Here is a 17,142-nt window from a genome sequence, read left to right as displayed (position 1 = left end):
CTGTAATGTGTTTTTGGAGAAACTTATTTCCTTTCTTTCCACCTCAGTTTGTGGTTAAGCTAATAGACACCATCTGATTGAATGTGTGTTGTACTGTCAATAGCATGAGAACTTCAAATAAATGTTGAAAAGCAGAATTGAAATGATACAATTATTTATCAACTGCTTTTCAACAAGATGCTGTTTTTTGTGCATCAGGAAAAGCTTTCATGAACATGCTTGCTTTCCTGTTTCTTCTGTATTACTTTTTTTTTTTTTGTCTTTCTGTATATTTGACTTGATTATTGCAATCCATTTCTCCCCCCCAATTTTTTTTTCCAAGATTGCTTCCCTAAAGTATTTCATACTGCTGCTAATGTTCCCACCTGTCTTTAAAGAATACTTTCCTTTCTAGTGTTGTCATTGTACCTTGTATATGTCCAAACCTGTCTTGTCATTAAATCTCTTACTAGAGATTGTTGCTGAGTACTTATTTCCTGCATTGCCTGGGAGGGCCTTGCATTTCCTTATCTGCTTTTCTAGTGAATACTATGTTCTCATCTTTGTTTCTCTTATCTTCTGGCTATAAACTGACTTTCAAATAGGCCAGTCAGAATCCTTGTATTTCCTTTGATCTTTTCAAAGTATTATCCTGTTTCAAGAAGCTTTTTTTATTTTTAAGCTTTGTCCCTATTCTAGTGTTTTGTTGGGTGGGGTCTGTAAGGTATATTTGCTCTGTATGCAAGATGCTACCTGTTTGGTACAAATGTCCAATAGAAAAAAGTATAGGTATTTAATAAAACAGTTTTAAGATAATTGTAACAGTGGATGTAGTTAAGGTACTATTAAGGTACTATTAAGGTACTACGTAGATAAGGATACTATATATAATACTTCCCTTCAGTTACTTTGCATTATAGTCACACGAGACAGAAAAACAAGAATCAGAGTGTGTCTTCATTGCTCCTATGGATAGGGAATGAATTTGTTGTCTAGTCAACACGATATTTCCAAGAAAATAAGCTGCCTCCTTTCTCATCTCCAGAATAATATCCTGCACTGAAAATTTGATATTGAGATATATATATTTATATACAGGAAAGCTTTATTCCCTATTCAGGAATGGCTGCCAAAAATACAACTTTACTTACACAGAACTACTTCTAAATTTAAAGGGGTTTAATGAATTTTGTTTGTTTTTTACCCTATTGAGTGTTTGCTGGTTCAGTTATTTGTGAGGACTGTTAGCAGAGATTTGAAGAGCAGGGAAGTATGCCCTTCTAGTCAGTAGTAAGTTGTTAAATCTCAACTGGCTAGTTAAGGGGGTTGCCCTGTCAGGCTTTCCTGCTTTCGGCTACAAATGTTCTCTACCTTGCTGGCTGCAGGGTCTTGTTTCCCAGATCACAAAATGCCTTTTTTGTTTTGGGTTCTATATCCCAGTGTTTATTTTGAAGGGGGAGACAAGGCGTGCGTTATGGATTTGATTGGTCTTTTGTGCTCTTTCGCCCACCTTGTTTGTGGCAGTAAATTATTCTCTTGATCTGGCTCAGCAGCTCGAGGGAAATGGCATGAACAGTTGTGTGAGAGAGGGACAAAACAGCCTGAATTTTTGCCAAACTCAAATGCACAGCTTGCACCTCTTGGTCAGCTAGCAATTTCTCCTTTCAAATAGGGTGAATGATCAAAGCTTTTATTTCCTGTTACGCTGCCTGGCAAAGCTGCAGACTTCCCCTGCCGTCCTATTGGGGTAAAAGGCAGAATTTAGAACCTGTACCATTTTATGTAAGATAAATCATGTTGACGTATTCAGTATGGGATTGGGGTACTAATTGCTTCTGTACTATGAGATGGAGAGTGTAAATGTAATGAAGGAAGAAGCTTTACAGAGCAAACTCAGGCAGCTGAGTTGCTTGGAGAGGTGGTTGAGTCAATATCGTTGCAGGTAATCAAAACTCAACTGGATAAAATTCTTGGCAGCTTGCTGTAGCTGAGAATGCTTTGAGTAGAGGGATCTCAAAAGTGACTTCAACCTCAATCACTCTGAACTGAAATGGTTTGCATAGCCTACTTTTTTATGTTAGTTGCTCACACCATAAGAATTTTTGTTATATTTTCAGACACTGGGAAGTAACCTGAGCAACAATTCTGCTATAGGGGTATTAAACAACTCAAAGAGGTTTAAAGCAGATGGTAAATGTGATTTTGAGGAAGTTGATTTATGTAAAAGAGATATTGTAAGTCTATTTGTCATGTTTGGTGGTATTCCTGAAAGGGTAAGCAAACACTGAAGCATATGTAAAGTACAGCTGCTTAATGCATAACAATGTTTTCTTTATAGAGCAAGAAACAGCACATTCCTTATCGAAACAGCAAGCTCACTCGTTTGTTGAAAGATTCCCTTGGAGGAAACTGCCGAACAATAATGATAGCTGCTGTTAGTCCATCCTTTATGTTTTATGATGATACATATAATACTCTTAAATATGCAAACCGAGCAAAGGATATTAAGTCTTCCGTGAGTATATTGGCATTTATTGATCTTCTGTCAAAGTGTAGCAATATCTTCTTAGGAGAAGGGTTATTTCTTTCAGAAGACTATTTTCAATTTACTTACCTTTTTTTCCTCAACATTCTTTTGTTGTCTCTTCTTTCTTCATCTGGGTGTTTGTTACTGAGAGTGAGCTGAAAAGATTTTTGTCTTCCGAGCCTCAGATTTAGAAATAATCTTCAATTGGTGAAATCCACAGCCAGTTTCAGTGTCTTACCGTTCTGTATTCAGAGCTCAGTAAAGCACATGAAAGAAGTGTCTGAACAGTTGTGCTCAAGCCAGTCCAGCTCTGTCACAAGTAGAATTCAACTGGAGCTGAGAATCTGAATGAGCTTCTATTGACAAATGGAAATCCATTGTGGCTTCCTGTCTTCTGCTCTGTAGTATCTATTTAGACTATTGTGACTTTTTAATAATCCTTTGTACTGTGATACCAAAATTTCTTTTACGTACTATGGAATTTTACTGTAATTTCCATTTTTGCATAGTTTTTTTTTTTAATATTTATTGCTGTTGTAAGGAAAACTATACGCAGCAGATGACGTCAAAAGCTAAAAAGTTCAATTTTGTGGCCAAGCCAGAAATATATTCATCTCTTTCCTCAGAGTATAGTGCAAATGTAATTATGTAGTACTTAAACACAGTCTGTTTTTATGCAGGGAAATTTTAAAAAAATCTCCTTCATGGGTTATAATTTGTTTCATTTCTTTAACAGTTGAAGAGTAATGTTGTTAGTTTGGACAGCCACATAAGCCAATATGTTAAAATTTGCAATGAACAGAAGAAAGAGGTACGTTACAATCTATTGTTAAAATGTTGTCATATAAGTGTTACAAGCTTGAATTTTAAAATAAAGTTAGTGTGATTGCACCTACAGGGCAAATATTGTCCTAATAATTCTGTGTAAAGTTAAGGAATGTTCTTTTTTTCAAAAAGGATATCACTTAGTGCTATTTGTAAATGTGTTGAGACAAATGCACAGACGGATGGTTTCAAAAATCAAGGGAAAAAATCCAGCTAAAAGGTACCTCTTTTGTTTAAGATCATGATGCTGAAGGAGAAACTGCGAACATACGAAGAAAAAGCAAGCATCCATCAAAGCCAGGATTCTTCTGTAATTTCAAACCATCAGCAAGTGGAAATACAAAGGTAAATTGATCACATGAAGATTTTTTCTTCAAGACTGGGGTTTTCCTGATTATAAATAATAAATATGTAGTAAAATAATATATAAGTAATATAAAACAGATAATAATAAAATAATAAAAATATCTGTAGAGTGAAACTACTCTTTCAGTGTTGGTTTTGTAACTCCTAACATTGTTTTACATAGAGTAGTGCAGTACTGCCACTCCTGTTCAGAAAAGCTGAAAAGGTGAATTCAGAATGCAACAAGTACTTGAGGAAGTATTTTAACTTACTAGGCAAACTATTCAACAAAATCCTGTGAGATAATCATGTAGTCTGACCATCAAGAAGCTGATATGACTCACTGACATGATGAATTAGATCTGTGATGAAGGTCTTATATCTATAACTCTTGTGAAGTGTTTGCTGATAATACTTCTGTCATGTAGATATTATGGTGTGGATTATATTGATACCCATAAAATTTTTGTTTAACTGCTGGTACCAGAATGTTTGTATGTGTGATAGGAGATGGAATCTAACTGGAGTTATGAGCTTTGAGAAGTAAGCATATGATTATTAAAATGTTTCTGTGATGGGATTTGTTAAGCTTATCTTTGCCTTCGTTACTGAAATGAAGCTATTTAATTGAGAAGTTAGGTATTTTTGTCCCAAAGCTACCAGTAGTCTTCTGTATAACTGTGCATGTGAAATTTTACCACTGACAATACAAAAGATGTTTAGGACAAATGTTCTCCTAGAAGCTCCTGTTACTCTGTAGGAGTAACAAGTGCATTCTGAGTACCAAAACCTAAAGACTTTGAGGGGGAAAATAGCAACTTTCTTCAATCTCAGATGATTGTATTAACTACCATATTATAACCTCAGTTTTGAGATAAAATTTACATTTCCTTTTCTCTTGAGTCTTACTCTATTTTGAGCCTATACTTAGCAATATTGCTGTGAAGTTGTTTTACCTTGCCTTTAGTTTGAATCTTATTTTCTTATTGTGTTAGTGAAAGAACCAACACCTGCAAGTGATGTCTTGCTAAAGGAGAACTTTTTAGAACTTGTGTGCATATATATATATAAAACATGTATGTTTACAGACCTGGTAGTGTCCCACTATACAAAAATGAGATGACATTAGTGAAATATTTTCAACTTAAAATGCTCAGGACAGATCTTGTTTGTGTCTGTGTGGGTAGCACAGAGCTGGCTTAGGGTTGTTCACTGAGGTGTTGTTATTCACACTGAGAAATCACTTCATCTGCTAATAGGATATAACTAACAACTGCCAGCCAGGTAATCAATCGGAGGAAAAAAGAGGTTGGGGGAGGGATGGGGTAGAGAAGGAATAAATCATACTATTAAGTATATGTAGGCTGCGCAGGAGGACAGGAAAAGAATGATAAATGTAACAGTTTAGGTTAGTGTTGCATTTGAGTGCTGTATAACAAAATAATATGATATGCTTAAGGAAAGGGAAAAGCATAATAGAAAGCTTTGTGATAGATAACTGTGGAATAATCTTGTGGGGTGATGCAAGCCCATTCTGTAGGACTTGGAAAACTAGACAGTCCTTGAGTAAGAGAGAACAGTTGTTGTTTTTTGTTAATGGGAAGCTGATCTTCGTAACCTAAAAAATGGGAAAATAACTTTTTTGTAAGGTATTATAGCTTTTAAGTTATATTATCAAAAACTGGTTAAGCCTAGAATAGTAGAGATAGTATGTTTCTGGGAGAGGTATAGTAGAGTTTCTGTAAGGTTCTGTTTGTAAATTCTAGGAACATGTTATCGAATGGAAATTGATACTCTACTGCATATTAAAAAAATAATATTAAAAAATCTATATGCAAGTTCTAATGCTGTTGTTTCTGCTCACAGCCAGGTTAACTGTTTTACCAGTAACCTTTCAGGGTGAGGAACAGAGGGGCATATGAATGCCAGCTTTCAGCAAAGCCACTTAATTTGTTTTTGTGGGCTGACAATGTAGAATGCATAAATGACAGCAGATGCTGTTATGGCTGGCAATTATTTCATCAGTAGTACCCTTCCTGTGAGATTTGGATGGCAGGAACTGGAATTATTCTTTCACATAGAAACTCAGTCACATTAGTAGGCTGTTCTTTCCTATTGCTTTTAGATTTGTCAACCTTCATGATGACTTCATGATGTTCCTACCAATCTTTCTGGTGTGACAAGAGAATACTTAAGATATTTATATGTATTTGTTACACAAGCCAGTATATCTATACCTGAGAAGGTTAGTTTTGGTTTGAAAGTCTCACTGGGTCTGTCCCTTCATATCTCATCATATATTCATATCTCATCATATATTCCTGACATTTATCCACCTACTTAGTTCAGTTAATACTTTCACTGGCCTATTGAATGTGTTTTCTACCTGGGAAAACCTTCTGAGATAACAGTAAAAATCCATTTCTTCAAACTGCAGAAATTTGAAAATGTTTACTAAAGTAGTACCCAACAGGATTTCATGGAAATTGAGCTAGTATTAAAATCTTCCACACTCTTAGGCAGACTTGACTGTTTAGCAACAGATTAGGATCTTGGAGATTTTTCAAGGAAGGGAGGTAATCTTTGTTACATTTGTTTGGCTAAACCTAAGCTTGTTAAGGTTCATTGTGTATGTGTTTTTTATCTGCTGAAGGAGAAGAAATTTATTATATATTGTTTAGAGATGTATTGTTAGCATCAAGTGTCTGGATCAAAACCAAAGAAATTACAGCTGTTAGGTATCTTCAGCTGTGCTTGTGAAACCTCTTCAGAAAATAGTTAAGAAATTGTGTAGGGGGAAATGCTTTTACTTACTGGATATTGGTTGTCTCTTCATTCATCATAAAGTACAAGTTTGATATTTTATTGGAAAGAGATGGTAAAGTGTCATTCTTATCTGCAAAACATTAGCAGTTTGGACGAGTTCCTTATTTAACTGTAAGTTTAAGAGGTCATTTAATGGATGACTTTGTCCTGTCTAAATATTACCACTTTTCTACCGTGGCATATATACTACAGTTCTGTGAAGAACATTCTTTGTTTATCTATATTCTTCTCTCTTCTATCTAAATCAGGGTTTTGACTGCTATGGCTACACCAATTCACAGATCCCTAAATTGAGGGTATTTGAAAAATTTTATTAAAGCATACTGAGTAATAGTATTGCATGATGAGGATTTTGAGGCTAAGCCTCAAAAAAAAAACCAACAAAGATATCTTCCAGTGTGATCTGAAAGAGGTTTAGGCTCACTTGATTACTCTTCTTGCTCTTTCAAACCGAGAAGTCATTCCTGTGCTTTCTGTTGACTAAAGCTAGGATACGTGATGTCTGCCAAACTTCCAAGTCTTCAGCCTATTGATGCAGACCTTGGACACTGACTTTGGTACTTCCACCCATGCGTAGGTCTGTGAGCTCTGAAAGTAGGTAGTCTCCAGAGATAATTATATCCTGCATGTGCTTACAGGTTCACTCTAACATTAAGTGAAGGATAGGGAAGATTCTTTCACAGAAAGAAAAGTATGCTTACTGAGAAATCCATCTCAAAGCAGGAGTTTTGCAGAGGCTTCTCTACTTGATACTGTAGCTGGGACACTGATCTTTAACTACACAAAAGGTTCATTTATTGGTACATAGTGATAATAGTTCCTAATAATTACGGAATGCAGGAGGAGATTCTATTCTGTAGCTTCACTTAAACTGCTTGCAGAATTTTACTGTTGCTAAAATAATAGAATTTGCCATCGCTTCTCTGCTGCTGTATTTCCAAAGCAGGTGGGAGGGACTGTGCTTCTATGGATACTGTGGAGGCAAAAAAAAAAAAATTTCAGCTGCTTGTGCAAACATTCACTCATAGGGTGACTGTTTGTATAGATAGTAATAGTGTAAAGTAAAAGCAGTCATGTTCTGCAGGAGAATATTTTACTCCTTAAAGAAGTTTTTCTAAATTCTAAAGGTCTGTACAGATCTTTACATCAATACAGTAGCATTGTCTGGAGAACTTTGGGCAAGACTCCTGGGTTTCTGAAACTGTAGAAAAAAAGTTACCCTGTTCTTAAAATGCAAGTAATAAGACAGTTTGGGCTGTTCAGAATTCAGATTATGAAATTGCTACTTCAGAAATGCGTTGTCTAAAAGTTAACTTTATGGCAAGAATGTCTCTTCAGCTTGTTCTCTACTTCAGCCTATGCTCAATTTTACAGTAACTGTACAGCATTTCATGATGCTCTGTAACAAACACTGTATAGCAATCTAATTTTGCATATCTTTAGAATGCTTGCATGTTTAACTGTCACCTTATGTGAGTATTATCTTGGTGTCATGATTGAATCTTTTTGAGTATTCTGGACTGCTCTTGCGGTATCTAGGAATGAAAGGTGAGAATACCACCACAGAAACTTACATTGCAATGTGGTGATCTTTCTAGGCTTTCTCCTTATGCTTGTTACTCTAATTTGCGTTGCAGACTAGGGATAAGCAGATTTTTAAGTCCATTTAGACATTAGTCTAGTTGGAGTAACTTCTAAGTATCTTCCATCACTGTTTCCCCTATTAGCCTGAAAAGCGCTAAGGTGTGATGCATATTCTGATTTACAGCTTGGATTGGAGACTTTCCCAAAATAAAGGATGGCCTGTGTGTGTTTGCATGTAATAATAAAGTACTAGTAGCTCACTTGCTTATCTTTGTGATACTTCACTTGTAATAGATACAAAGAAGTTCTTAAAAATGTGTTTGCAAACCGTGAGGAAATCAGACAAGAATACCTGAAGCTGGAAATGCAGCTGAAAGTCAGTACACTGAAGGCTTATTATCAGAAACAGTATCACGAACAAATTCAACTGATATGCTCTGAAGAAAGAATAGAGAAGGTGAGTTGTCTAAGTCCTAAAGTATTTATGCAACTTAAACAATTAGCTACTGCTTTGTTATTTATACTATTGATACGGGACACTGATTAACACTCAGATAACATTCTCCGTATTAAGGTTAGAAATATTATTTTAATGCCAGTCAGGCTTTTTCCCCATGCCACATAAACTGTGTGTTTCTGCTCATTACTGGTAACTGTGAAAACTTTTTTCAGCTGAACCTTCTGCAGGTTGGAGTGTGTCATAGTTACTTAATGCCTTGGGAGGCTCACAGTGATCTTGTCCAAAAACTGTGATAATGTATGGATGGTACAGCCACAGAGGCTGTTATGAAGCTGATATAACCATGTGCTGTTACTAATCCTGTTCGTAAGGAGAAACACTGACATTGTGCTAAACAAGACAGATTCTTATTGTTTCCACTAGTCAGCAGAACCATCTCTAAATAGCTGTTTGTAGGCAAGGTCACGTGAGCCAAAATCATGTTTAATTGCCATGAAATTTAACTCAAGAGTATGAGGCTAATTATTAACAATTGATGTTGCACTGAACGCTTGCTTCTTTCTTGAAGATCAAGGTAACTTCTAGTATTTTAATTTCTCTGATACAATTTGACTTCAATGTTTTATGTACTCATGAAACTGAGTTTCATGGTGGGGCTGATTTTGATTAGTGACAGTAACAGTCTGCATTGATTTGAGCTGAAGGTGATAGTTTGCAAGCTACTATTTTTTTTCAGTAATTCACAAGGCATTTGGTCCAAATAGAAAAAATGCCTCAAGTTTTTGGTTGTCATTAAGACATTTCAAGTGACTAACACTCTAAAATTCTATCATGTTATAGAAACTCTGAAGTAATGCTTTTGTCCAGTGGGGCGCAGTTGTGTTCATAGTGGGGGTTGTGTGCTCACACACAGTTTCATATAAATGTTTCTTAAGAGCAAGCTTCTGTGTTGGATCTTAGCAGTACTGCACTGAAATGCTCCAATGATTTTTTTTTTTTAGCCATTAGGTAACTTGCAGGTGTGCCTAACAGTCAAGCATCACTGGTTCTATAAGTACAATAAGTTTCTACCAAGAGTAGGCCATAATAATGGTAAAATTAAATGAGTATGGGAATGTTTCAGGTGGTTCAGTGATGCTCCATAAGAAGAATGAGCTATTTTACTTTTATTAAACTAGTCAAAAATGTGAAATATTTGCTGTGTAAGTATATAGAATTATTTTATAGAGAGATGCTAGAAAATATCAGATGAAAGTTGCCACTTTCAGTACTGTGTCTTTTTCAATTTTAGGCCACTTGCAAGCGGGATCATATGCTTGCAAGGCTTAGAACCTACTGTGCACATGTACAGAAGAAGAAAGAGGAGAAGATGGAACATTTTGAGGAAAATACCAATTGGCTGCATCGCGTTGAAACCGAAATGCGCCTCCTGGATCAAGGTGGCTGTATTCCAAAGGTAAAAGGCCTTTCACTTCAAGGGCAGATTTCATGCGCTGTAAGCAACATGTGACTCAAGGGTAGACTTTTCTTCTTTCCATCTCCCTTATGGTTTTGACTGTGACTAATTCTTTCAGAGTGGTTTCAAAATCTAGTGTTAAGTATTTTAGATTTTCTACCGTAATGGTATCGTGTTGTTTGTACAACTATTCTGTGTAAAAGTGTATAATTACCTGTAATAACACATTCTAAAGGTAAGTAAATGGTATGGCTGAGCACTTGAGACAGCTGCTTGAGAGTTGATCCTGCTTCTTGCCCTACACTTCTGTTCTTACCTTCACAGTAGGTCTTACTGCTTGTCTAAGCATGCCTAATCTAGTTTTTATCTTGGCCAAAAAAAAAAGAAGAAAAAAAATTCATTTCAAGGTTGCGAGAGAGGTGAGAATCAGGGAAGAAATTGTGTTAAGCTCTTTTCCAAGTTTTAGCAACTCAAGCTTGATGCAGTCCCGAGTGAACACCTGAGCTGGCAGAAGGGGAGGGATGAAAGCATGTACAGGAAAGCAAAGATGAGGAAAAGAAAGGGTTGGGATTTTCCTCTCTGCCTTTTGATTTCAGTTGGCAATTAGGCTGGCTTGAATTACATTGTGCAATGAGCACTTGTATAACTCAGGTAATGGAATATTTATATTAGGATGACTAAATTTTTTTTTATACAGTAAGAGTCAATTTTAAAGTATTTCAAATAAAATATTGGCATCACAGGAAGATAACTGAATGAGGGACACTTGTTCTAGTCAGCATCACTGAAATCCAAATATGGAGCAAGTACATAGGAAAAGCAGCAAGTGTATCTTTGGCCATGCACATGTAAATACATGTGTGCCTGCTGGACTCCTAGAGCTAATTAGAGCACACTCATCTTTTTGTCAATTAACAAAATATTTATACATGTAAATTAAAATCAAACAATTCACAAGAAATTTATTAGAATACTATTGATCCATTTTAGCTTTACATTTCAATAGATCACTTATTAATGTGATTATTTTTCATTTTATGCTTCAGTTTCTCACTTATAATTTGGTCTACAGTTGTTTGTTTGTTTTTCATTGCTAATTTCCTAAGGAACTGCACGAAGATCTTCAATGTTGCCATTTAAACCTAGAAGTTAAGGACCTGAAAGCCCAGATTGAGCACATGCTATCTCTATTGTCTTTTCAAGATCAGCACTATAAGCAGATGGAAAAGTAAGTACAATTTCAGTACAGGAGGCCTCTTTAAAACTTCCTTTTTGGCATTTGTAACTTTGGGATATCTATAGAACTGATAGTTAGTTAAAACAGAAGCATGATTTTTCTCACTTTTATCTTAAGATTAGAATTGTTTTCTTCTAGAAAAAAGTAAGGAAAGTAATAGCTTGGTAAATCTTGCTTTCTTTCCCTGATAGGACCAGGGGGAATGGTTTCAAGCTACGGCAGGGCAGATTCAGGCTGGACATGAGGAAATATTACTTTTCAGAAAGGGTGGTCAGGCACTGGAATGGATGCCCAGGGAGGTGGTGGAGTCACCGACCCTGGGGGTGTTCAAGGAAAGGCTGGATGTTGTGTTGAGGGACATGGTTTAGTGGGAGCTGTTGGGAATAGGTGAACTGGGTGATCTTTTAGGTCTTTTCCAACCTTGGTGATTCTATGATTCTATGATTCATTCTTTGTTTATCTGAAACTGTGAGGACTGTGTCCATCACTTATTTTTACTTCATTTTTCTCTGCATAGTTTTAAGGACTTGTTAATAGGCTACTGTATTTTTTTTCACTTTTATGTTGAACAGTACTGATTGCAATTTGTGCGTTTGTGTTCGTATCTACAGTGCAGGAAATTAAATGCTTCTACCTGTACTAAGAATGTTATAATTAAACTGGTATATATGTGGTCAGACTGCAAAAAAAAAAAAAGCTGAATTTGAAGGTAAATATCAGCTCTGTCATCAGTCTCTTGAACCTGTTGAATACAAGCCTTCAGGGTGCAAGATATGCAATGAGAAGTAATCACAAAGGTCTTCCGTAAACAGATGTAAAATGTATATAATGAAATAATTCCAAAATGAAATAACTGGCTGCTAGTCATCATTTGAAGAAAGGGTATTTAGCATAAGCTTTACAATAACAAATACACAAACCTTCAAAGCTGAAAACCAATCACTTAGCGTTCCATTTCTGTAACTTCAAGTTTCTCATTTGTTTTTTTGCATGCACATCCCCTTGGCTACTGTTTGAACCTAGAGCTTAGTCTTGCAACCAAGGCAAGAGCTAAAAAAAATTCCTTTATTCATATACATTTCTGAAACTTCTGTCATTTGAATTTGTTTTGCAGTTGTGCGTGCATCTTATCCTTAATTTCCTAAAAGTCCAAATTCCATCAGGATATGACAACTATTTTTGTACTGATTGAGGGATCTTAGAAACAGTGAGGAAAAACTGAGGATCGTAGACATTAAAGAAAAACTATACTTGGAAAATTCTTATAGTGAAATACTTGATTTTGCTAAAGAGAAAAGTTACTCAGCTTAGTCAAGAATGTTTTTTCCTAGTTGAAATTTTGTGGAATGACATAAAACAGATCTCCAGGGTGGAGGAGGACAAGGAAAAACCCTTGAATTACTAGTGGTGGCAGCAGTGCTAGTAGAGACCAGGTTGTGATTTAGTCACATTTGTCTTGTTTTACAGAGTTCTAAATGCTTTGCTTCCAGTTCTTCGCAAGCAGTATCTGACTTTGAAAGAAGCTGGGTTGACAAATACTTTAACTGAGGCTGAATTTGGAGAGGTAGAACAGCTGATTCAAAGACAAAAATCAGTAGTTTGGGCTGACCAGACTGGGGATGATGAACAGAAGGAAAACCGTGAGCTAGACGTGTCAGCTATCTTTGCATTCCCACAACTTGTGAACAAGCAGAAGACCCCATGCTGTAAGTATATAACTAATTTTTTCTCTGTTGGAAATATTCAAGTATTTCATGAAAAAGCTGCGTCTCCTTAATGTGTAGTGGTGGATGCACACTTCTGCTAATATTGAGGGTGAATGTAAAACTGAGATTCCGGGCCACTTTCTATAAAGAGAAAAAAGTGAATGCCATTCCTTATTACTCTTTCAGTGGCCAGACACTTTTAGGAGCTCAGTTCTAACAAATAACTCCCTTTTATCTTGTAACATGGCCTGTACATCAGTGTTCCTAGGTACTTTGTAGCATTACTGATCTATTTCAGTCTCTCAGGTGATGTTGATGGAAAAAGTTCTGGTGTCAATTGTACTATAATTATTTCAAAGTAATTCTAAAAGTTAAGTGGCTACTACAGTTACTCAGCTTGAAGTTATATTTGAGCAGAATGAGCTTTCCTGTTAATTGTGAGTTTACCTGGAAATGATTTAGTACAACATCTTATAAGTTTATTTCTCGAAGGATTGAAGATTCAGTGTTTCTATTGTGACATTGGCTCTTTTGCAGCGTGGTGATGGCCCCATGAATTCCCCATGACTCTAGACAGCTGTTTCTTCTTATTTAGATTTTTTTTCCCAGAAAGCAAACAAGTTGCATTGGAGTATTTGTCCTGAGGGATGGTGAATTGACATCTCAGAGCTGCTGTGGTGAAATGCTTGAATCTTCTATTCTGGATAGGTAACACTCAGCACACTTTAGCTTTCTGGGTAAGGCTAATAAATTGTAATAGTGAAAGACATCTATAGGTAACAAAAAGGAAGCTTTTAATAATTGTTGTGCTTCTCAAAAGGTGGTTGACATGGAGAAGCAGTAAGCCCTGGAGCACTGTGCAATTAGTTCCTTGCTTTCTTTAGCTTTCTGTTATTCAGCTTGTTCTAGGATAGAGAATTGCTCTGCTGAAGTTCTTTTTTCTCAGTTTTCATCAAATGCATGCATGATTTGACACATTAATACTGCTGTTGATCATAACCAGAGCGCTGACCTGTTTATTTTGCTGTATGCAGCATAATGTCAGATTGTATTGTGTGGGCTGTTTCTTTAAGGTATAGAATCGTTTGTTTTAGCACTCGAGGAGAGAAGGAAAGAGCTGTTGCACTTAGGGCTCTGCCCATGCTAGTCAGAGGCTCAGCAAGGTTAAAAACAGTTAGTGGCTTACGTGGCTGTCCTTCTTAGAGTGAGGGCAGCAGATCTCAGTGGGAGGCAGCATTCTTTCACTCTGCTCCAATTATATTTCCAGTGCAGAAAGGAATTGGATGTATTATCACAGGTTGCTGGCAGTCTTTGGCAAATTACAGTAGTCGTGATAGAATCTGCATTGCTTCTATGATAGGATACTAATCAAAATCTATTTTGCAAAGCTTTATGAAATGATTTTAGAAAGTTGCTTTCTTGTTCTAGTTATCTGTTTATAAACAAAGAGAATACAGTTTAAAGTTAGTTTCCTAGTCTGTTTATTCTGTCACAACAAAGCACATTTGTTTAGTGAAAGAGTTGAAGGTGTTCTTCTGTTTTTGTCAAAACTCCTCTGAGAATTTAACCACTGTAACATCTTGATTCCAGTGCTAGAACTAGAATTCTAGGTATTAGCAGTTTAGCTCACAAAAAAAAACTCAATTCAGATCATGTTTTGTGTATGTATCTAGAGAAGTGCACTTGTGGAGAGAATGGAAGAGGCTCTTTTCCTTCATAATTTTGGTTGTGATTATCTGCCTGGAATTTGTATGTTCAGCATAATTTCATTTTTTATAGTATTTAGAATAACGGTGGGCTTGTGGAAGTGTTAGTCTGACTGTGGAAGGAAAAATGTGAATTTCTTTAAGCCTTTTATATAATGAGGACTCAAGATTTGCACAGAATGAGTTTTCCTTTGGCCTCTGTCTTGTAAATGTGCAAGGCAAGCGTGAAGCAGTGCTGCTAGCTAGTATTCATGTTGAGGATGCATTGCTGATGCACTAAGGTCCAAGACTGGAACTCTTCTTTTTTGCTTGGGTGTAAGGGGTAGAGTGTGTAAATATATCCAAATACCATTTCTGTGAACTCTGAAAACTGTAGCTAAATAGTGATTGTAGAGATTGGCTTGTCATATGTGGGATATTGCCATAAATTTACATTTCTGTAGCTTACTCACACTAGTGCACGCTTCATTGTGGAGTTCTGGCTCTGTTCTGCCTTTCATCAAATGCTACACCAGATCTATTCTTGCTCAGAAGCACTAAAATCATTATATGAATGCTTACAGGAACTTTTAAGGCATAAACTAATCACTCTTGTAGAATCATAGACATAAGTTGAAGGGTTGTATTGCAAATCTGAATGAAGTAGACATTCTCCAGTTCTGAATGTTCAACTTATGGCTTTCTAAGTAAATGGACACATTATTTTTGAGCAAGACAGATTTTTCTCTCCAGATGTAAATGGTGTCTTTGCCTAAAGGTGTTCGTAGAAATCCTTATTGTGTTTTTATTTTTGTTATTCTCTGTGGAAATAGGAAAAAAAAAAAAAAGTTTCATGTGCTGCTTGAACTACAGGCAGAAGAAAAGCAGTTAGAAAGAACTCTTTCAAATGGAAGTTATGTAACATGAAAGGATGTGGTAACCAGGCACATCACATTTTTCTCGTAATCTAATTGTGCTCTTCCTGTTTGCTTTGAGCTTGTAGAAGTGCATTATGATGCTCCTAGGCTCACCAATTCCTGATATTCCTCATGAAGAGTCCACCTCTCTCTCACATTCTTTCTCATTGGCAGCATAAGTTGGTGGGCTAACATGAAATAAGTTTTCTTGAGCAGCTTTTTCCTCGGGAGCAATTCTTACTGTAAAATTTACTGCTCAGCAGGTAGCCATCATTCTACAAAACCTTGCAGACATAACTGTATGGGATAACAATTTCTACCAGCTACTGCTGTATTGAGAACTTGACATTTGAAATGGAATTGGAATTGAAATGAGAATTGACTTTGCATAATGGGATTTTCAAAGTTCTAAAATGGAGAACTGTGCTCAGAAAAACAAAGTTTATTAACATATTTATAATTTTTACATTATTTTAATCTTTGTGCTCTTTCTAAGATATCACGTGTGTTTGCACAGTTGTTTCTTGCATGTTGGATGCTGGAGGTAGAAAATAAGTAGTCCATTTCAGCTGAAAATAAAGTGACTTAAAAGAAATTCCAGTGGAGCACAAAATAAATGCAATGAAATAGCTCTATTTAAATTGTTTTTTGAATTCACTTGAAAAATACTTGGAAGTATTACCTGATATTAGGCTATGGAAATAACTTCTCTTTTGCAGAAAAAACTAATAAAACTATTAAGAAAAAAAAAAAACAAACACTGTAAATCAAAAAAAAAGAACATATGAGCATGGGAAAATGTGAAGAAGCAGAAAGGCAGCATCCTGATGAGAAGTAGGAAGGATGTAGTAATTTTTTCTTCCTTTAAAATAAATTATTCAGAAATCCAGTTCCTTCTCCCTTAAGTCATTTCAGATGTGTGCTTGGCAGTTGTTAGCAGGAGCTGACCTAAGATCTTAGTGAACAAATGAAAAGGAAGATTTTTACAGATCCTCCCCACACCTTTAGCGCAGTGTTATTTCATTATTGATATCACTTGTTTAAGGTGTTGGGAAGGAAGCAATGTTTTTGCACAGAGACAAATATATATACACACACTTTAGGTATATATATATATAGTGTGTGTATATCTGTGTTACACAGCAGTTACTTTTTTTGTATAAAAATCCATATTTCACCTATGATATAACTGCACAGACTTCAGCTTGTCATGGGGAAGGAGCAAAACAGTTTTTTGAGATTTGATTCTTAATTTCCACAGTGTGAGTAGGGAGCAGCGATATTTTTCTGTTTCAAATAAATACATTACTTAGAGAAGGAACTTCTGAAATACTCCAAGTGAGTAATTGTGGAGAAAAGGTTAGCCAAGTTACTAGGTGGCAATTAAATGATTTGTCCCAATGAAACATGCTTCTGTAGCAGAAGGGAAGGGTCTGTAGCAAAGGAAGAGTTTGTGCTAGGTCAGCTGAGAACAAATGATGGCTTTTTCTTGAACCTACATTTGCATGAAGGCTTTGGAGAAGATATTGGGGAAAAAAAAAGTGACTGATGTTAGAAACTACTGATGTAGTACTTGTGGAAAATATAAATTTATC

The 17,142-nt window shown here is 36.0% G+C and overlaps 1 protein-coding gene across 2 annotated transcripts in view; it reads left to right on the top strand.

The window, feature by feature from the left end:
* The window catches only part of KIF18A (kinesin family member 18A), a 40,478-nt gene that overhangs the window by 9,612 nt on the left and 13,724 nt on the right, over positions 1–17,142 (top strand). For both annotated transcript variants that reach the window (XM_052692452.1, XM_052692453.1), the window contains exons 7-13: positions 2,318–2,494; positions 3,243–3,317; positions 3,570–3,676; positions 8,381–8,543; positions 9,838–10,002; positions 11,109–11,230; positions 12,707–12,945. In XM_052692452.1, coding sequence (XP_052548412.1) covers positions 2,318–2,494; positions 3,243–3,317; positions 3,570–3,676; positions 8,381–8,543; positions 9,838–10,002; positions 11,109–11,230; positions 12,707–12,945 — 1,048 coding nt within the window. The remainder of the gene's footprint in view (positions 1–2,317; positions 2,495–3,242; positions 3,318–3,569; positions 3,677–8,380; positions 8,544–9,837; positions 10,003–11,108; positions 11,231–12,706; positions 12,946–17,142) is intronic.

Source organism: Tympanuchus pallidicinctus, unplaced genomic scaffold (assembly GCF_026119805.1).
Source record: "Tympanuchus pallidicinctus isolate F22 unplaced genomic scaffold, pur_lepc_1.0 scaffold3, whole genome shotgun sequence".
In the NCBI taxonomy this organism is placed as follows: domain Eukaryota; kingdom Metazoa; phylum Chordata; class Aves; order Galliformes; family Phasianidae; genus Tympanuchus; species Tympanuchus pallidicinctus.
Note: the sequence above shows the minus strand (reverse complement) of the source record. Positions and strands in the feature narration are given on the sequence as shown.